General features: G+C 43.2%; 1 protein-coding gene across 2 annotated transcripts in view; it reads right to left on the reverse strand.

Annotated features, from left to right (window-relative positions):
• MAP3K5 (mitogen-activated protein kinase kinase kinase 5) overlaps nt 1-15,474 on the reverse strand; it is a 278,572-nt gene that overhangs the window by 208,858 nt on the left and 54,240 nt on the right. The window contains exon 1 of one of the 2 annotated variants that reach the window (XM_089676222.1): nt 8,596-10,105. The exons of the other annotated variant lie outside the window; for it this stretch is intronic. Within the exon in view, the coding sequence (XP_089532348.1) occupies nt 8,596-9,019 (424 nt within the window). The 5' untranslated portion in view covers nt 9,020-10,105. Of the gene's footprint in view, nt 1-8,595; nt 10,106-15,474 lie in introns of those variants that run through there. 2 annotated transcript variants of the gene reach the window in all.

A 15,474-nucleotide genomic window follows, 5' to 3' on the forward strand; every position in this document is an offset into this window, starting at 1 on the left:
GGACTGATTACAATATATATGTAAAGTGCTGCATAAATTGACAGTGCTATATAAGTACCTGTAATAATAAAATCCAGCTGTCTCTTTTAGAAATGAGGTCCTTTACTTATCAGGCCTGGAGCCCCAATGCACACTACCAAACACTAGCCAAACATAATTTGATTTTCTTGTTGGATGCAACTCAGCTGCAAGTGTCATCTTTATTAACTAGCAAAGAAATGATGAATGAAAAATCTAATAAAGTATTGTTGGTGATAATCCAGCAAAAGGAAATGTTTTCTACACAATGTAATGTCTTGTATTTTCAGACAAAAACTAACGATTAAATGAAAATTTTATGATCTGGCATCGTACGAGTCAAATTTTCGTGCTTGTCCCTTCAAATAATTTTGGATGAAAACTGTGTACTAATGATCAGATTATCATACGATCGCTTTGAAAGTGGTATTTTTCTTATGATTATACATTATCATTTATGTTTTAAAATGCCCTCTATTCACTGGTGATGCTCAAATCAGTCAAAATGTAATTTAGTAGGGTTAGGGCCCTTTCACATGGACATTCCAATCGGGTCCGCCTAAAAAACGGGCAGTAAACCTCCATTCTCCTCTAAGGAGCGGCGGGTGTAAACGGACATGTGTCCGTTTACACCCAACATGCAATCTGATCTGACCTGCAAAAAAGAGACGGATGGGGATCCAATTCCCTTTCTGTCCGTTGGATTGGGTCGCATGGAAAACGGACATCTGACCGCCCACTAAAGACAGTGAGCTGACACAGACCTGTCATCTGCTTACTCGGCAGAGATCAGCGGAGAGATCCCCCGCTGATCAAGCGGATCCGCTAAATGGGTCTGCGCTGTGTGAAAGGACCCTTAATTTACTAAAGACATGCTGGTAGGTTAATTGGCTCCTGTCTAAATTGGCCCTAGTACAGGGGTGGGCAACTGTGGCCCTCCAGCTGTTGGTGAACTACAAGTTCCATCATGCCTCTGCCTTTGGGAGTCATGCTTGTAACTGTCAGTTTTGCAATGCCCCATGGGACTTGTGGTTCTACCACAGCTGGAGGTCCAAAGTTGCCCACCTCTGCCCTAATAAATTTATATGTTGGAGCTATATGAAGCCCTGTAAAAAAAAAAATTAAATATAGCTCAGGACTGAAAAAGTACAGAATGTTCACTTAGCATAGTGATTAAAGCAGTATTAAACCCAAAAACAAACCAAAATCAGCTTACCAATCATTGGCTGTGGATGCATTCGTTTTTTTTAAGGCTTTTATCCCCTCTGTTTTCACCTGGTGATCTGGCCAGTAACACACCTCCTTTATTAGGCAGGACATACATTTTTGCCATTTTCTTTTGTGCAAGCACGGGTTACATTGAAGAAAATTGCTGGATTCCCCCATCAACAGGGTCAGTGTTCATAGGGCAATCCCTCCTGTGGAGCTATTGTGGTTTTTTTGGGGGGGTGGGGGTGGCGCGCAGAATGAACCTTCCCTGCCTGGAGTAAACAATGATTATTGCTAGCAGCTATAGCCACTGAAAATAATCACTTCCTAAAAATCTGACATGCTGGTTGTACCCAAGTTGATTGATGGATCAACATGGGTACAATCTGCCTTCCCAGGGCCGCATTAATAGCATCATGGGCCCCTGGGCAAAGTAATGCACTGGGGCCCCTACCAGCCTGCCCCAATTTACACATCTAATCCCAAGAATTAATCTATATATAGTGGACAGAATGAGATTGAATGATTAGTACTTTCAATAAAATTGATTTTAAACAATAAGAAAACATACAATGACTAATCAATACATAAGGCACAGTATGGGGGTGGGTAGGGGGGTGAGAATGGCACAGTATGGGGGAAATCAGGAGGGCACAATACTGAGATCAGGAGGGCACAGTACAGGTCCCGAAGAGCAGCCCAGGCCATCCCGGGACAGCTTAGTAAAAAGAATGACTGTCCCAGAAAATCCTGGAAAGCTGTCAAGTATGAAGTAATGCAAGATTATCATGCAGCCCCTATGCACCTAGGGCCCCAGGCAGTGCCCAGGGGTGTCCATGCATTAAGACAGCCCTCAGCCTTCCAATACATGGATCAAATCTCAGCTAGTCCCTGCTGAACTGGCAGACATTCGATCTATCTATGGCCAGCTTTGGAGTTGGATAAAGACGCAAAGGGGGCACATTTGGACAGCAACATTTGTCAGTCTGGGGGAAGGGAAATGTTATATGTATTAACAGATTTAAATACACTAACAAACTGAAGCCAAACTCCAGCTCACACCTTATAATCAGTTACAGCAAAGAGTTTTTCCTTTTGAGATATTTTATATGAATAAATAAAAACTGATCATTGTAAGCACCCATGTCAGTGTAAAATAGTTTGTTCAATCCCTGTAAACTGATACATCATCAAGATAGCTTGTTCTTTTGAAAAACAACAGACTCTCTGTCTGGATCACCAGGTGAAAATAAAAGAAAGCAAGCCTAAAAAAAGAAAATGAATGCAGCCATCACATCTAAAAATTGGTACGCTGCAATAAATGTTTGCTTTTTGGGTTTAAAACTGCTTTAATGTGAAAATTAGTTCACTTTGAATAATGAACTGCCTCATCTGGAGTTGGGCTTTAAATGGAACAAAACAGCCAGTGGTCTTCAGGAGCAATAAAGTATACTTGCTCTTCAGAGGGAAAACAAAGCACACAGTTAACACCAAAGTGTGTACTGGGGTTACATTGGCCACGTACTCAACTGTACTGGAATCTTAACTTCCCTAGCGGTCTGATTATGTCAATATTTCTGTGCTCAAAGCGGTGCATTTTTTTGCATGGAAATATGTCTTTTTTATTGTAGGCCTGTAAATTTTAGGAATAACTCACTGAAATCTGTCAGAACAAGAGTCTAGTAAACATCCCGGGTATGATAAAATTTGAAACACGAAATCATAAATTATAATATAATAAATAATCATAAAAAATAATATAATAATAAATTTAATTCAATAATGTAATCAAACCAAAAACACTGAAATTTGAAATAGAGCACCAAGTTCGCACATCACTGAGCTCAGTCGCAGAATTGTTTTCAGTGTCTGACGACGAATTTCCCCACGAATCATTATCACTCAGTTTTGCAAGTGGTTCTAATTTACTATCGCTGTTCTCTAGCTGGTCTAAAACTGCTTTTGACCTAAAGGGACGCTTTTTGGACGCCATGGACATTTCTCAGTTTCCAGGCAGAAAGAACAGTAAAAATGTAGGCAGGGCACAGGACAAAGCACTAAGGACAAAATATTTGTGAAATGGTTTGATACAGTAATGTTTTACTATGTGATTTTAGTGTATTCAGTGAATATCACTTTTTCGCATTTTTAAATTTCCCGCCTGTTCTGTCCCCGTACGTCCTGATGTGGCAGGGACCGGAACCCGGAAGACGGATGCCGGCATCGGCCGGAGGAGATGGCCGGGGACGCTGCAGGGGGGACATCTCGGGAGTGCAGGACAAGGTAAGTGCAAGAGGGAATCCCAGAGCAACGCTGCAGGGTAATCCTGAGTGTAGCTCGGAGTTACCACTTTTGGTACTGAAAGTTAACCCCGAGCTACACTCGGGAATACCTCCAGGGAGGTTAAGGACTGTTTATACCAGCAGGCAGATGTTATAACATGCGCATACTGGTGTGCAGTGCATTTTTACAACACATCACACGGTTTACTTTTTTCTTTTACAGTGAAGGAAAGAAGTATTTGATCCCCTGCTGATTTTGAATGTTTGCCCACTCACAAAGAAATAATCAGTCTAAAAATCGAATGGTAGATGTATCATAACACTGAGAGACAAAATAGCAACAAAAAATTCAAAAGAAATGCATGTCCAACAAAGTATGCACTGATTTGCATGTTCATGAGGGAAATAAGTATTTGATCCCCTATCATTCAGCAGGATTTCTGGCTACCAGGTGTCTTTCATACAGGTAACAAACTGAGATTAGAAGCAGTCTCTTAAAGGAAGTGCTGCTAATCTCATTTTGTTACCTGTATAAGAGACACCTGTCCACATGAGCAATCAAACAATCAGATTCCAAACTCTCCACCATGGCAAAGACCAAAGAGCTGTCCAAGGATGTCAGGGACACGATTGTAGACCTACACAAGGCTGGACTGGGCTACCAAACTATTGCCAAGCAGTTTGGTGAGAAGGTGACAACAGTTGGTGCAATCATTTGCAAATGGAAGAAACACAAAACAGCTGTCAGTCTCCTTAGGTCTGGTGCACCATGCAAGATCTCACCTCGTGGAGTGTCAATGATCATGAAAACAGTGAGGAATCATCCCAGAACTACTTGTCAATGATCTCCAGGCAGCTGGGACCACAGTCACCAAGAAAACAATTGGTAACACACTACGCCAACAAGGACTGAAATCCTGCAGTGCCCGCAAGCTCCCTCTGCTCAAGAAAGCACATGTCCAGGCCCGTCTGAAGTTTGCCACTGAAAATCTGAATGATGCAGAGGTGGACATGGAGAGGATCAGCCAAGAGGAGTTGGCTATAATCCCTCCTGAGATGTGTGCAAACCTGGTGGCCAACTACAGGAAACGTCTGACCTCTGTGATTGCCAAGAAGGGATTTGCCACCAAGTACTAAGTCATGTTTTGTGAAGGGGGTCATATACTTACCGTATTTTTCGCCGTATAAGACGCACTTTTTCTTCCCCAAAACTGGGGGGGAAATGTCAGTGCGTCTTATAAGGCGAATATGGAGCGGCCAGTCCGGTATTTCCACCGCGGCTGTGTCAGAATACCGGGCCGGCCGCTCAGCTCTGCAGCGGGACCTTACCTGTTCCTCTATCCAGCGGCGTGCTGTCTTCCCGGCTTCTGTAGTGTGGGCACTGGGCATGACAGCCGGGCGCCAAGTGCGCATGCATAAGAAGTGGTGCTTTTTGTGAATGGTAAGGCGGTACCTGGGACACATGACAGATCCCAGAAGCCGCCGGACCAATCACAAAGCGCAAGTGCTTCTCGCTCATGCGCACTGGGCACCCGGCTGTCATGCCGAGCGCCATTACAGAAGCCGGGAAGACAGCGCGCGGCTGGATCGAGGAACAGGTAAGATCAAAGAACAACTCTGCGGAAGTAAGAGCGGGTACCTGTCAAATTCAGGTACCCGTTCCCCACCTCCCCAAAGGTCAGCAGTCATCTGTACTGTCCGCAGTCTCTGGTCATCCCTGTGCTGTCCGCAGTCTCTGGTCATCCCTGTGCTGTCCGCAGTCTCTGGTCATCCCTGTGCTGTCCGCAGTCTCTGGTCATCCCTGTGCTGTCCGCAGTCTCTGGTCATCTCCTGTACTGTGTCTGCAGTCCATTAGTTCAGAATTTTTTTTTTCCTGTTTTCTGCCTCTAAAACCTAGGTGCGTCTTATGGTCAGGTGCGTCTTATACGGCAAAAAATACGGTACTTCCCTCATCAACACACAAATCAGTGCATAATTTGTTAGACATGCATTTCTTTTGAATTTTTTGTTGCTATTCTGTCTCTCAGTGTTACAATACACCTACCATTCGATTTTTAGACTGATCATTTCTTTGTGAGTGGGCAAACATTCAAAATCAGCAGGGGATCAAATACTTCTTTCCTTCACTGTATTTAGTCCTCATTCACACGTGACAATGCACAATAAAATGGTTAGCATTATTTTCTCTGGGGCCTGTTTACACCTTTGTGCTTCTTTTGGTGAGACTATGCGTGTATTTAGCCCCATAGACTTCAATGGCAGCACATGAAGAACACATTAACATTAAAAAACATTTAAATTAAATTTAAAAATGAATATGAAATGCAATTTCATAAGAACAAACCTGGGCTTAAACTTTACAAAAAACCCCCACTTTATTTAATATACCATGAGACACCAATATGTATGGTATGAACAAAGCACTCAGAAAACAATTGCTTTCTATATGCCCCTGCACTGAGCTTGCATTGAACAAGCCCATACAGATGCCAGTGCACTACAGACAGCATGTAATTGTAAAAAATTATTTGCAGATGTGTAGAGGAGATTTTTTTTGCAGAAGAGATATACAACGTGCTAGCAATTTTGTTGGGTGACTCCAGTACTGCTGTAAAGTCGATCTTGCTTTGATGAGATGTGTGAAAAGATTATTCTTACGTAAGTCACTGTACAAACTGACAAGAGATCCCTCAGCAAAACGAATAAATAGTTAGGTTTAATGGGCAGCGCAATGGAGGAGTAATATGGAAAAACATTTATCAAACTCGAGTCAAGTAGGAATTCCTTGCAATTGTGCTCATTCTGCTCTGTTAAAGACTAAAGACCAATACACACCATAGGAAAATCGGACGAAAATTTTCATACAAGGAGCAATTATACGATAATTTGATCGTTATTATACAGCTTTCGAAAGCCAATCACAACAGTTCATGTGATAACTGCGAAAAGTTTTCTCATACGATATCAAATTGTACGATTTTCATTAAATCAGCAAGGTAGTCATTCGAAAATACAATACAAACACAATACATAACATCACTTCCGAAATTCTATTCTGTTGGATAAGAATTTTCATGAATTGAGAAACCTCTTCATATTCGATATGGAGACTAGCATGCCAAAAAAAGACATAATATTCTCATCATGTGTACTAAACATAACAGAAGTCATGAAATACCTTTGCAGAAAAAGGTATTTCATGACTACTGTTATTTTCCTGTAACTTTGCTTCAGAAACCACAGCCTAAAGCTGGCTATACACAGATCAAAATTTGGCTGGTTCAGCAAGGACGGGTCAAATTTTGATCACTGTGTGGCTGTCCCTGCTCGACAAACGTTGATTGATTGACTTCTGCAGAAGGGTCATGTTGGAAAATTTCCCTCGATCAGCGGCTGTAGCCAAATACCCACAACTGTCAGAACACACTGTCAACGCGGGGGCAATTCCTCCATCCAACCACACAAATCAGTGTATGATCAGCTTAACAGTCCCAAAGCAGTAGGTCACACAGGCAAATGCTTAGGCATTTAATGACTTAAGGAGGAACTCCATGAAGGAGGTAAAACTCCTCCCTTGCAGTGGGATAGAGCCTGCACAGGAAGGGTTAACTGCTCTTTAAGTCTAGGGGATTTGGAAAAGCAGGTTTTACTTGCCCGATCTTCCACTCCTGCAGGCTTCTCTGCACTGGTCCTCACAGCCTCTTCTTCTCCATGCTACAGTGGTCTAAGGTTCTCTGATGTAATCAAGACCAATGCAGGGACCATAGCCCTGTACTGGACATAAGGATGCTGAGTGAGTTTACCGCTGCAGCATGGGGAAGCGCTGTCTGCCATGAAAGCAGAGGATTGGGTAAGTAAGATTGCTTTTACTGTCACCCCCTAGCCTCAAAGTGCGGTATCTGACATAACGAAAGGGCTACACATAAAGTCAGTGAATATTCATTATAAGAGACAGCAGAGAAAAACATAGTTAAAAATAATGGTGTCATGATACAAGAAATGGCAAGAGACTGGGGACATAATACAGGAGATAGTCAGAGATTACAGACATGATACAAGAGATGGTCAGAGACTGAAAACATGATACAAGAGAGGGTCAGAAACTGTAAACATAATACAGGAGATAGTCAAAGATTGCAGGCATGATGCAAGAGATTGTCCGACTGAAAACACAATACAAGAGATACTCAGAGACTGCAAACATGATACAAGAGAGGGTCAGAGACTGTAAACATAATACAGTAGATAGTCAGAGATTGCAGGCATGATGCAAGAGATTGTCAGAGATGGCAAACATAATACAAGAGATAGTCAGAGATTGCAGACATGATACAAGAGATGGTCAGAGACTGCAAACATGATACAAGAGAGGATCAGAGACTGTAAACATAATACAGGAGATAGTCAAAGATTGCAGACATGATGCAAGAGATTGTCAGAGACTGCAAACATAATACAAGAGATAGTCAGAGATTGTAGACATGATACAAGAGATGTCAGAGACTGCAAACATGATACAAGAGAGGGGCAGAGACTGTAAACACAATACAGGAGTTAGTCAAAGATTGCAGACATGATACAAGAGATTGTTAGAGACTGCAAACATAATACAAGAGATAGAGACTGCAGACATGATACAAGAGATGGTCAGAGACTGCAAACATAACACAAGAGATGGTCAGAGACTTTGGGCATGCTGAAGGAGACTCTTAGGACTGTAAACATGCTATAGGAGTTGTTAGAGACTGGGGTCATGCTTCAGGAGACAATCATAGACTGGAAACATATTACAAGAGTCTGTTAGAAATAACAGCTACCACAGGGCATTAGGGTAATACAGATTTGTTTCTTCAGGGACACCGAGGGCCACACAAAGAAGCACCAAAAGGGCAAGATTGAGCACCAGGGACCTAGACTAAATGAGAAGATAACCCTTCTTGTGCGGGTGCAGCCCTACATCGAGGAAGGAGTTTGACTGACTTTGGGCTCGAGGACAAATATAGATTACAACATGCGTAGCCTAGAAAATAAATGATAGAACATTACAGATGTTTGGTATGTAGCACTCCTTGCCAGATTTATGTACCTGCATTATAGAAGCGATCAAGCACAGTAGTCTCCCCGAAGTCGAGTTTTCCAAATTGTAGTGTTTCGAGTGTTGCCCCCTGGCTCTCGCATGCCTCCTGTAGGCTGTGCAGTGCAGCACTTTCACAAGCCTGCATGCCCTCATTAATTACATAGACAACAGTGGTTCTCCTGGTGTTAGTAGAGGTGGCAGCTGGGGTAATGCTTTTATTACAGCGACTGGCAGCACAAGCGCCTCCTCCACCAGCCCCATGGATGTAATCTTCATGCCAGAAGCTGCCAGCTGCAGGGAGTCTGTTGCCACCAGTGGCGGCTGCTGGCCCTTGCTGCCGGTGTCCAGCTTTATCCTCGTACATGCAACACCTTGTCTCTGGCAGTGGTGAGACTGGCACAGAGAAAGTAATTCCTTCACTGCTGTCACTCATGTCTTTCACAGCAAAAAGTGCCAATCAGCAGAAAGGGGAAATGCAAGTTCCCCTAACTTGTCCAGCACCCAACAGGTCTTCCTGGATTAATAGCTAACACCAAAGACAGCGATCCAATCCAATGGGTACGTCAGAGACCACCAGTCCCAATAATCCAACCTGTGTAGCACGTCCGTCCTTTCTTAGTTCAAATTTTGGGACATGAAAGAAAGCAATCCCACCCAATGGGTATGTCAGAGACCACCAGTACCAGATCCAATAATCCAACCTGTGCAGCCCCTCCGTCTATTCTTAGTTCAAATGTTGGAACATGAAAGACAGCAATTCCGCCCAATGTGTATGTCAGAGACCACTGGTACCAGATCCAATAATCCAACCTGTGCAACACCTCCGTCTCTTCTTAGTTCAAATGTTGGCACGTGAAAGGCAGCAATCCTACCCAATGAGTACGCCAGAGACCACCAGTATCAGTTCCAAAAATCTAACCTGTGCAGCACCTTTGTCTCTTCTTAGTTCAAACGTTGGCACATAAAAGACAGCGATCTTACCCAGTGGGTATGTCAGAGACCAGCAGTCCCAGATCCAATAATCCAACCTGTTCAGCACCTTTGTCTCTTCTTAGTTCAAACGTTGGCACATAAAAGACAGCGATCTTACCCAGTGGGTATGTCAGAGACCAGCAGTCCCAGATCCAATAATCCAACCTGTTCAGCACCTTTGTCTCTTCTTAGTTCAAACGTTGGCACATGAAAGGCAACAGTTCAATACTGCTGACATGCTCGGCCACCCGCTCCTCGTCTTCTTCTTGTCAATGCCTTGTATTATTCTGCTTCGAGCACCAAATGTTCCCAGCTAGTAAATAAAAAAGGCACACATGCTTTTCAGACACTGACTGGATGCCTAAGCGATTTCAGCTCTTCGTACAAGTAGTAAACTAAGAGCAGGCAGTCTTTTTTTGTTCTGTTGGTTTGTTTGCAAGTATGCAGCCTGTTGCTAGTTCAGGGAGCTGAGTGGATTGTGTGAGTTTCAGTGGCCCCTGATGGCTGTTGATAACACAGACTGCCTACTGGGAGGGAAGATGAGTTTCCTAGCTAGAGAAAAGCTTTGTAAGAACAAGACTGAGGAAGGGACTCGATAAAAGCCAGCCCATCACTTCTCTTTCCACACCTCCTGCACGCCCTCCCAGCTTGCCTCGTACATTCTTGGCTCAGTTAGCTGCCTTACTTATTGAAGTCACACTAAATAATCATACAGGAAATCAAAGTGAAAGAGGTGGAAAGGTTTGCTGACTGGCAGCTTGATTAGCATTAAAGTATATGTAAACGTCATCAATTAACTTCTCTTCGCTCTCTTTTGGTTATTTACTAAAAGTGGAAACTGCAAAATCTGGTGCAGCTCTGCATAGAAACCAATCAGCTTTCCAGGTTTTATTGCCAAAGCTTAAAGCGGAACTTCATGAAACATGTTCACTTGTCTGCATCTTCTCCCCCTCCACTGCCACATTTGGCACTTTGTTTTGGGGGTAAGGGGGGAACAAACCATGTACCCGCTCCCACTTTAGGTCAGATGCACAGAGGCGATCTGAGCAGGAAGTTTGGCCCCCCTCCTTCCCCTACACTTTACAGGTCCCAGAAGACTGCGACCCATTCACAAAGCACAGCGCAGCTTGCGCATGTGCAGTAGGATACCCTCTGTGAAGTAGCAGGGTTTCACTGCTGGTTTCCCTTACTTTGGATGTCACCCCTTGCACCCAAAGTGTCCGTATATTAAAAGTCAGCAGCTCCAGTATTTATAGCTGCTGGCTTTTAATTTTTTTGGGAGGGCCTGGAACTCAGCTAAGGCTGGCCATACATTATACAGTTTTCTGTACAATTTCCTGTAGATTTACTTTCAACCATGTAGTGCGAGGGCCTCATATTATATGCTTTTTGGTAAATCTACAGGAAAATTGTACAAGAAAATTGTATAATGTATGGCTAGTCTTAAATTGATTAAGCTGAAGTTAGAAGCTGATTGGCTACCATGCACAGCTGCACCAGATTCTGAGTGCTCCAGTTTCCCCCAGTTTCTGATCATCCAGCCAGAAATTTTGTAAGCGGATACATTTCTGTAGCCTTCATCTCTGGGCTGTTATCAGTTAGCATTGTTCCCTACTATTTATTTATTTCAGGTACTTATATAGCGCCGTCCATTTACGCAGCGCTTTACATATATATTGTACATTCACATCAGTCCGTAACCCTCAAGGGGCATACAATCTAAGGTCCCTAACTCACATTCATACATACACATATTAGGGCCAATTTAGACAGGATCCAATTCACCTACCAGCATGTCTTTGGAGTGTGGGAGGAAACCGGAGTACCCAGAGGAAACCCACACAGGCACAGGGAGAACATGCAAACTCCAGGCAGGTGGTACCGTGGTTGGGATTCGAACAAACGACCCTAGTACTGCCAGGCAGAAGTGCTAACCATTTAGCCACTTTACTATTTCCATAGACACCCCCCCTTCCTGTTATGGATATGTTAGTCATAACACAGTGTTATGTAGTATTAAACACACTCCCTACAAAGCTGCTCAGTACAGTTGTCACCGCCTAAGACAGGAAGTGAGTTAGGTCTCCTTCAGACCGGTGGTTGGGGGGGGGGTGTTAGTTCAAATGGGTGTCTGAGCCATAGTTCTACCACCCCCCCAGCTGTCCACCTGAACTGTAAAGTAACAGCTGGATGGAGCTACTCACATGCCACGGCCGAAACGTTGTGCTTGGAGGCTGTGACATTTTTAATTCAGGGTGCAGAGTCTGTTTGCCAATTCTGTCCACTGAGTTCAATGGGGCTGTGCTGCAACCATGTGCAATGCACAAAATTGTGGTGGGCTAATGCAGCATCATAAGGTTAAACCAGGTGGCAAGGAAGCAATATAATGCCTTCTCACCGCCTGTTAAATGTCCTCTAAAAAGCCTTTTTTTTTCAGAGGATACTGCACTCTGCCGCAGGTGTGAAAGAGACCTTAAAGGCAGGATTGCTAGGTTAAAATAAAGTAAAAAATTAAATGAAATTAAAGGAAAAAAAACTAATGAAGCCACCACATCTAAGGATGGGCAGGCTGCTATACTATCAATTTTTGTTCTTTGATTTAGATACACTCTTGGACCTCATGCACATTGGGCTTTTAGCAGCTGACAGCCTGTAATACACTATGAGAACTGAAATGCTGCTGGATGGTGTTCCAAGTGATGCTAACAGTTAGGGCAGTATGCTTCCACAGAGAATGCCCAAAGATCAATGCATTTTGGGCATTCATCCCTGGATGCATAGTGCCCCAGACAGTACTATCACTCAGTGCACCGTCCAGCTGCAAGAAATGTTTAGCCTTTTATACAGTTTTACAGCATGCTGGCACGGGGGCTAAATGATGCACCTGTGCCTTCCACCGACACTAAAACATCAGGATCTCATCCACTGGGGCTGAATGGCTTGTGTACATAAGGCCAATCTGTAAACCTAAGCAGTTAAATCTCATTTAAGCTTTAGGCTCCATGCACTTTTGAAGGATGGAAACTGACTGCTGGAAAACGTAGGTTAAAAAACGTCTGTTTAGCCGCGTTTAGAAGCATTTTATAAAGATAACCTCAGGGGACCTTCCAAAATGCCCATAATGCACTGAAAACAGTAAAAAACTAACTATTTCAGACATTTTGAGAAATCACCTCAGACATTTTGAGAGAAATAGAGAGAGCAGAAGCAGAGAGAGCAGTATTTGTTGAGATTAGCTGTCTTTTTTTTTTTTGTGGTGTTTGGATGTGTTCCAGCTCATTTCTGTGCAGAAATCATTACAGCAGTGTCTAACATATTTTCTTTCATGCAAAACCTCAAAGTATGGTGTACCAGGTCCATTTGAGTACCGGGAAAACACTGCATGCATTTTTCATGATGAAAAAAGGCTCTGGACAGCATCTGGAAATGGAAGAGCTGAAAAAAAATTTAAACACTTAAAAAAGCAGTTAGCCACCTTTACAAGCATTTGAAACACTGATAAAATCTACTCCTGAACGCAAGTTTGGTGCGTTCAAAAAAAACGACTGCAAACTCAACTGACTGTAAAGGACTGTAAACGACATAGTGTACATGGACATATAGGAAAACATTAGGGAGAGTTCAGGGACTGCTGAAAAAAAAAACCACAGAAAATCTCCTAAACGTGAGTTTATCAGCTACAGTGTACATGAGCCTTCAACATCATTCATATCATTATTAGGGCTCATGAACATGGCTGAGCATAGCCCAGAACAGTGGCTACTTAGTCTGTACTAATCAAGGCAGTCTGACACTATCCATCTGTCCACATGGAGCGATAACCTGTGGCTAGGGACGGATGAACCACCGTGGACACAAATAATCGACATATAATGCTGCTCATCTGTCCCTAGCCTCACTTAGTTGCTCCTTGAACTTATGCCTGAGGTAGTCAGGTAATTGCGCCTGGAGCTTAGGCTTGAGGTAATCGTAATTGCTCCTTGAGCTTAGGCCTGAGGTAATTATGGAACTGCTCCTTGAGCTAAAGCAGATCTTCACCCTTTAGGGCATGTTGGGCTCTCCTGTCCCCTCTCCCTCTCTCACAAATGGAAAATACATATGTATGTGCAAGAATGTCTCCCCATGCCCTACGTATGCACAGATGTGCGGCAGGGCAGTTGGCTCTAGCTCCACTATCCTGAGCTGTTGGACCCCCATTGGATTGGTGAGCAGTTTAAATGTATTGATATGCTGTACTGATGACACTTTATAAAATATGTAAAAATGTGTATTTTTGTGGATTATAGTTAGATAACTCTTCTACATCTTCTGAAGAAGCGGGGTCCTCCTGCGAAACATGTTACGGTACAACACCCATATGGAAGACACCACAAATGTATGTAGAAGTCACTGGACGCAACATCTCCATTACAGTGTTAGGATTGGGGTCTATAGTCCTATAGGTACAAAAACATAAAAAAAATCTATGGCGCAGATGGAGAAAGAGTGATTAGGTCCCAAGCAAGAAGCTGTAGTCTCTGTATGGTAGATACAGGTGTGTTAATCCACTTCTACAATGGCTGAAGATGTTCTAACAGGGTATTGGATATCTCTGTGCACTAAAACAATAAACAAACAGAAGACGCCGCCATCTAAGTGTATCAATTTAAAGCGGAGTTCCAGCTGAAAAAAAATAAAAGTCAGCAGCTACAAAAACTGTAGCTGCTGACTTTTAAAATATAGTCACTTACCTGTCCCTCAGTCCAGCGGTGTCCTCACCACTGCTGGTTTCACCGGCCGTCTTCTCTCCCTGGCGCCAGCATCTTAAGTGTGGGCACCTGACTGTGACAGATTGCGGCTTAACAGCTGGGTGCCCACTGTGCATGCGCGAGAAGCGCTGTGCTTTGTAAATGGCCCCGTAGTCTTCTGGGACCTGTCACTTATCCCAGAAGACTACAGGGAGGGAGGGGTGAGGGCAGCTTCCGATCGCCTTAGGTGATCGCAGCGGAAGTGGGAGCGGGTACCTGTCAAATTCGAGTACCCACTCCCCAAAGGTGCCAATCCTTAATGGGGAGCGGGGGACAAAGACTTAAAGTGGAACTTCCCCTTTTGGGTGGAGTTCCGCTTTAAGTAAAAACAAGTAAAGGGAAGGGTTAAAATACACTCACAAGGATGAGAGTAAATGGGCATATCATATGGCCATTTACTCTTGTGAGTGCATTTTAACCCTTCCCTTTATTTGTTTTTAATTAAACTGATACACTTAAATGGCGGCACCTTCTGTTTGTTTATTGTTATAGTCCTATAGGTACCTATTTAAGGGAGGCAATCTACTCATAATCTTGTATGATGTATACATTTAAATTACGTATTTATTATTTTATAATTTGTCAGAAATTGTTCTCTATTTTTGAATATGCTACAAAGATGTTGGTACCTTTTGCAACCTGTATATCATACAAATGGTATAACTTCCCTGTCTTTGAGCATGTACGGTAAATCACCTGCCAGATGTGCCAACAGGCTTTGCCAAGGGTCGGGCAGAGTCCGTCGGCACATATGCGCCATAATGGTGATGCTCGAGGAAGGGGGGGGCCAAGGCATCTGGGAGGCAAACTTTGCTTCTGGTGAAAGTCCACTTTAGACCTAAGCCTGTGGTTTAAAAAAGCTAAACCTACCTAAAGCTGCTTTAGGCTCCAAGCTCACTGGCTAAAAAAACCTGCCAGTTTACAGAAAAAAATGCTAATTTTGAGTGTTTTGTTTGTACTAGCGTTTAGGAGTGATTAGCTTTTTTTCTGTCAGACAAACGCTCTCAAAAATACAAAACAGAAGGGTTTTTTCTGCCTTTAAATGCTGAACTTAAACACCTCTAGACTACCTAATGTGCATGGATACAGGATAACATTAGTTGCTTCTACAGGCAAAACACATTTTTTT

This window comes from Staurois parvus, unplaced genomic scaffold (genome assembly GCF_062004578.1).
Source record: "Staurois parvus isolate SC_StPar_1 unplaced genomic scaffold, SC_StPar_1.0 ptg000165l, whole genome shotgun sequence".
In the NCBI taxonomy this organism is placed as follows: domain Eukaryota; kingdom Metazoa; phylum Chordata; class Amphibia; order Anura; family Ranidae; genus Staurois; species Staurois parvus.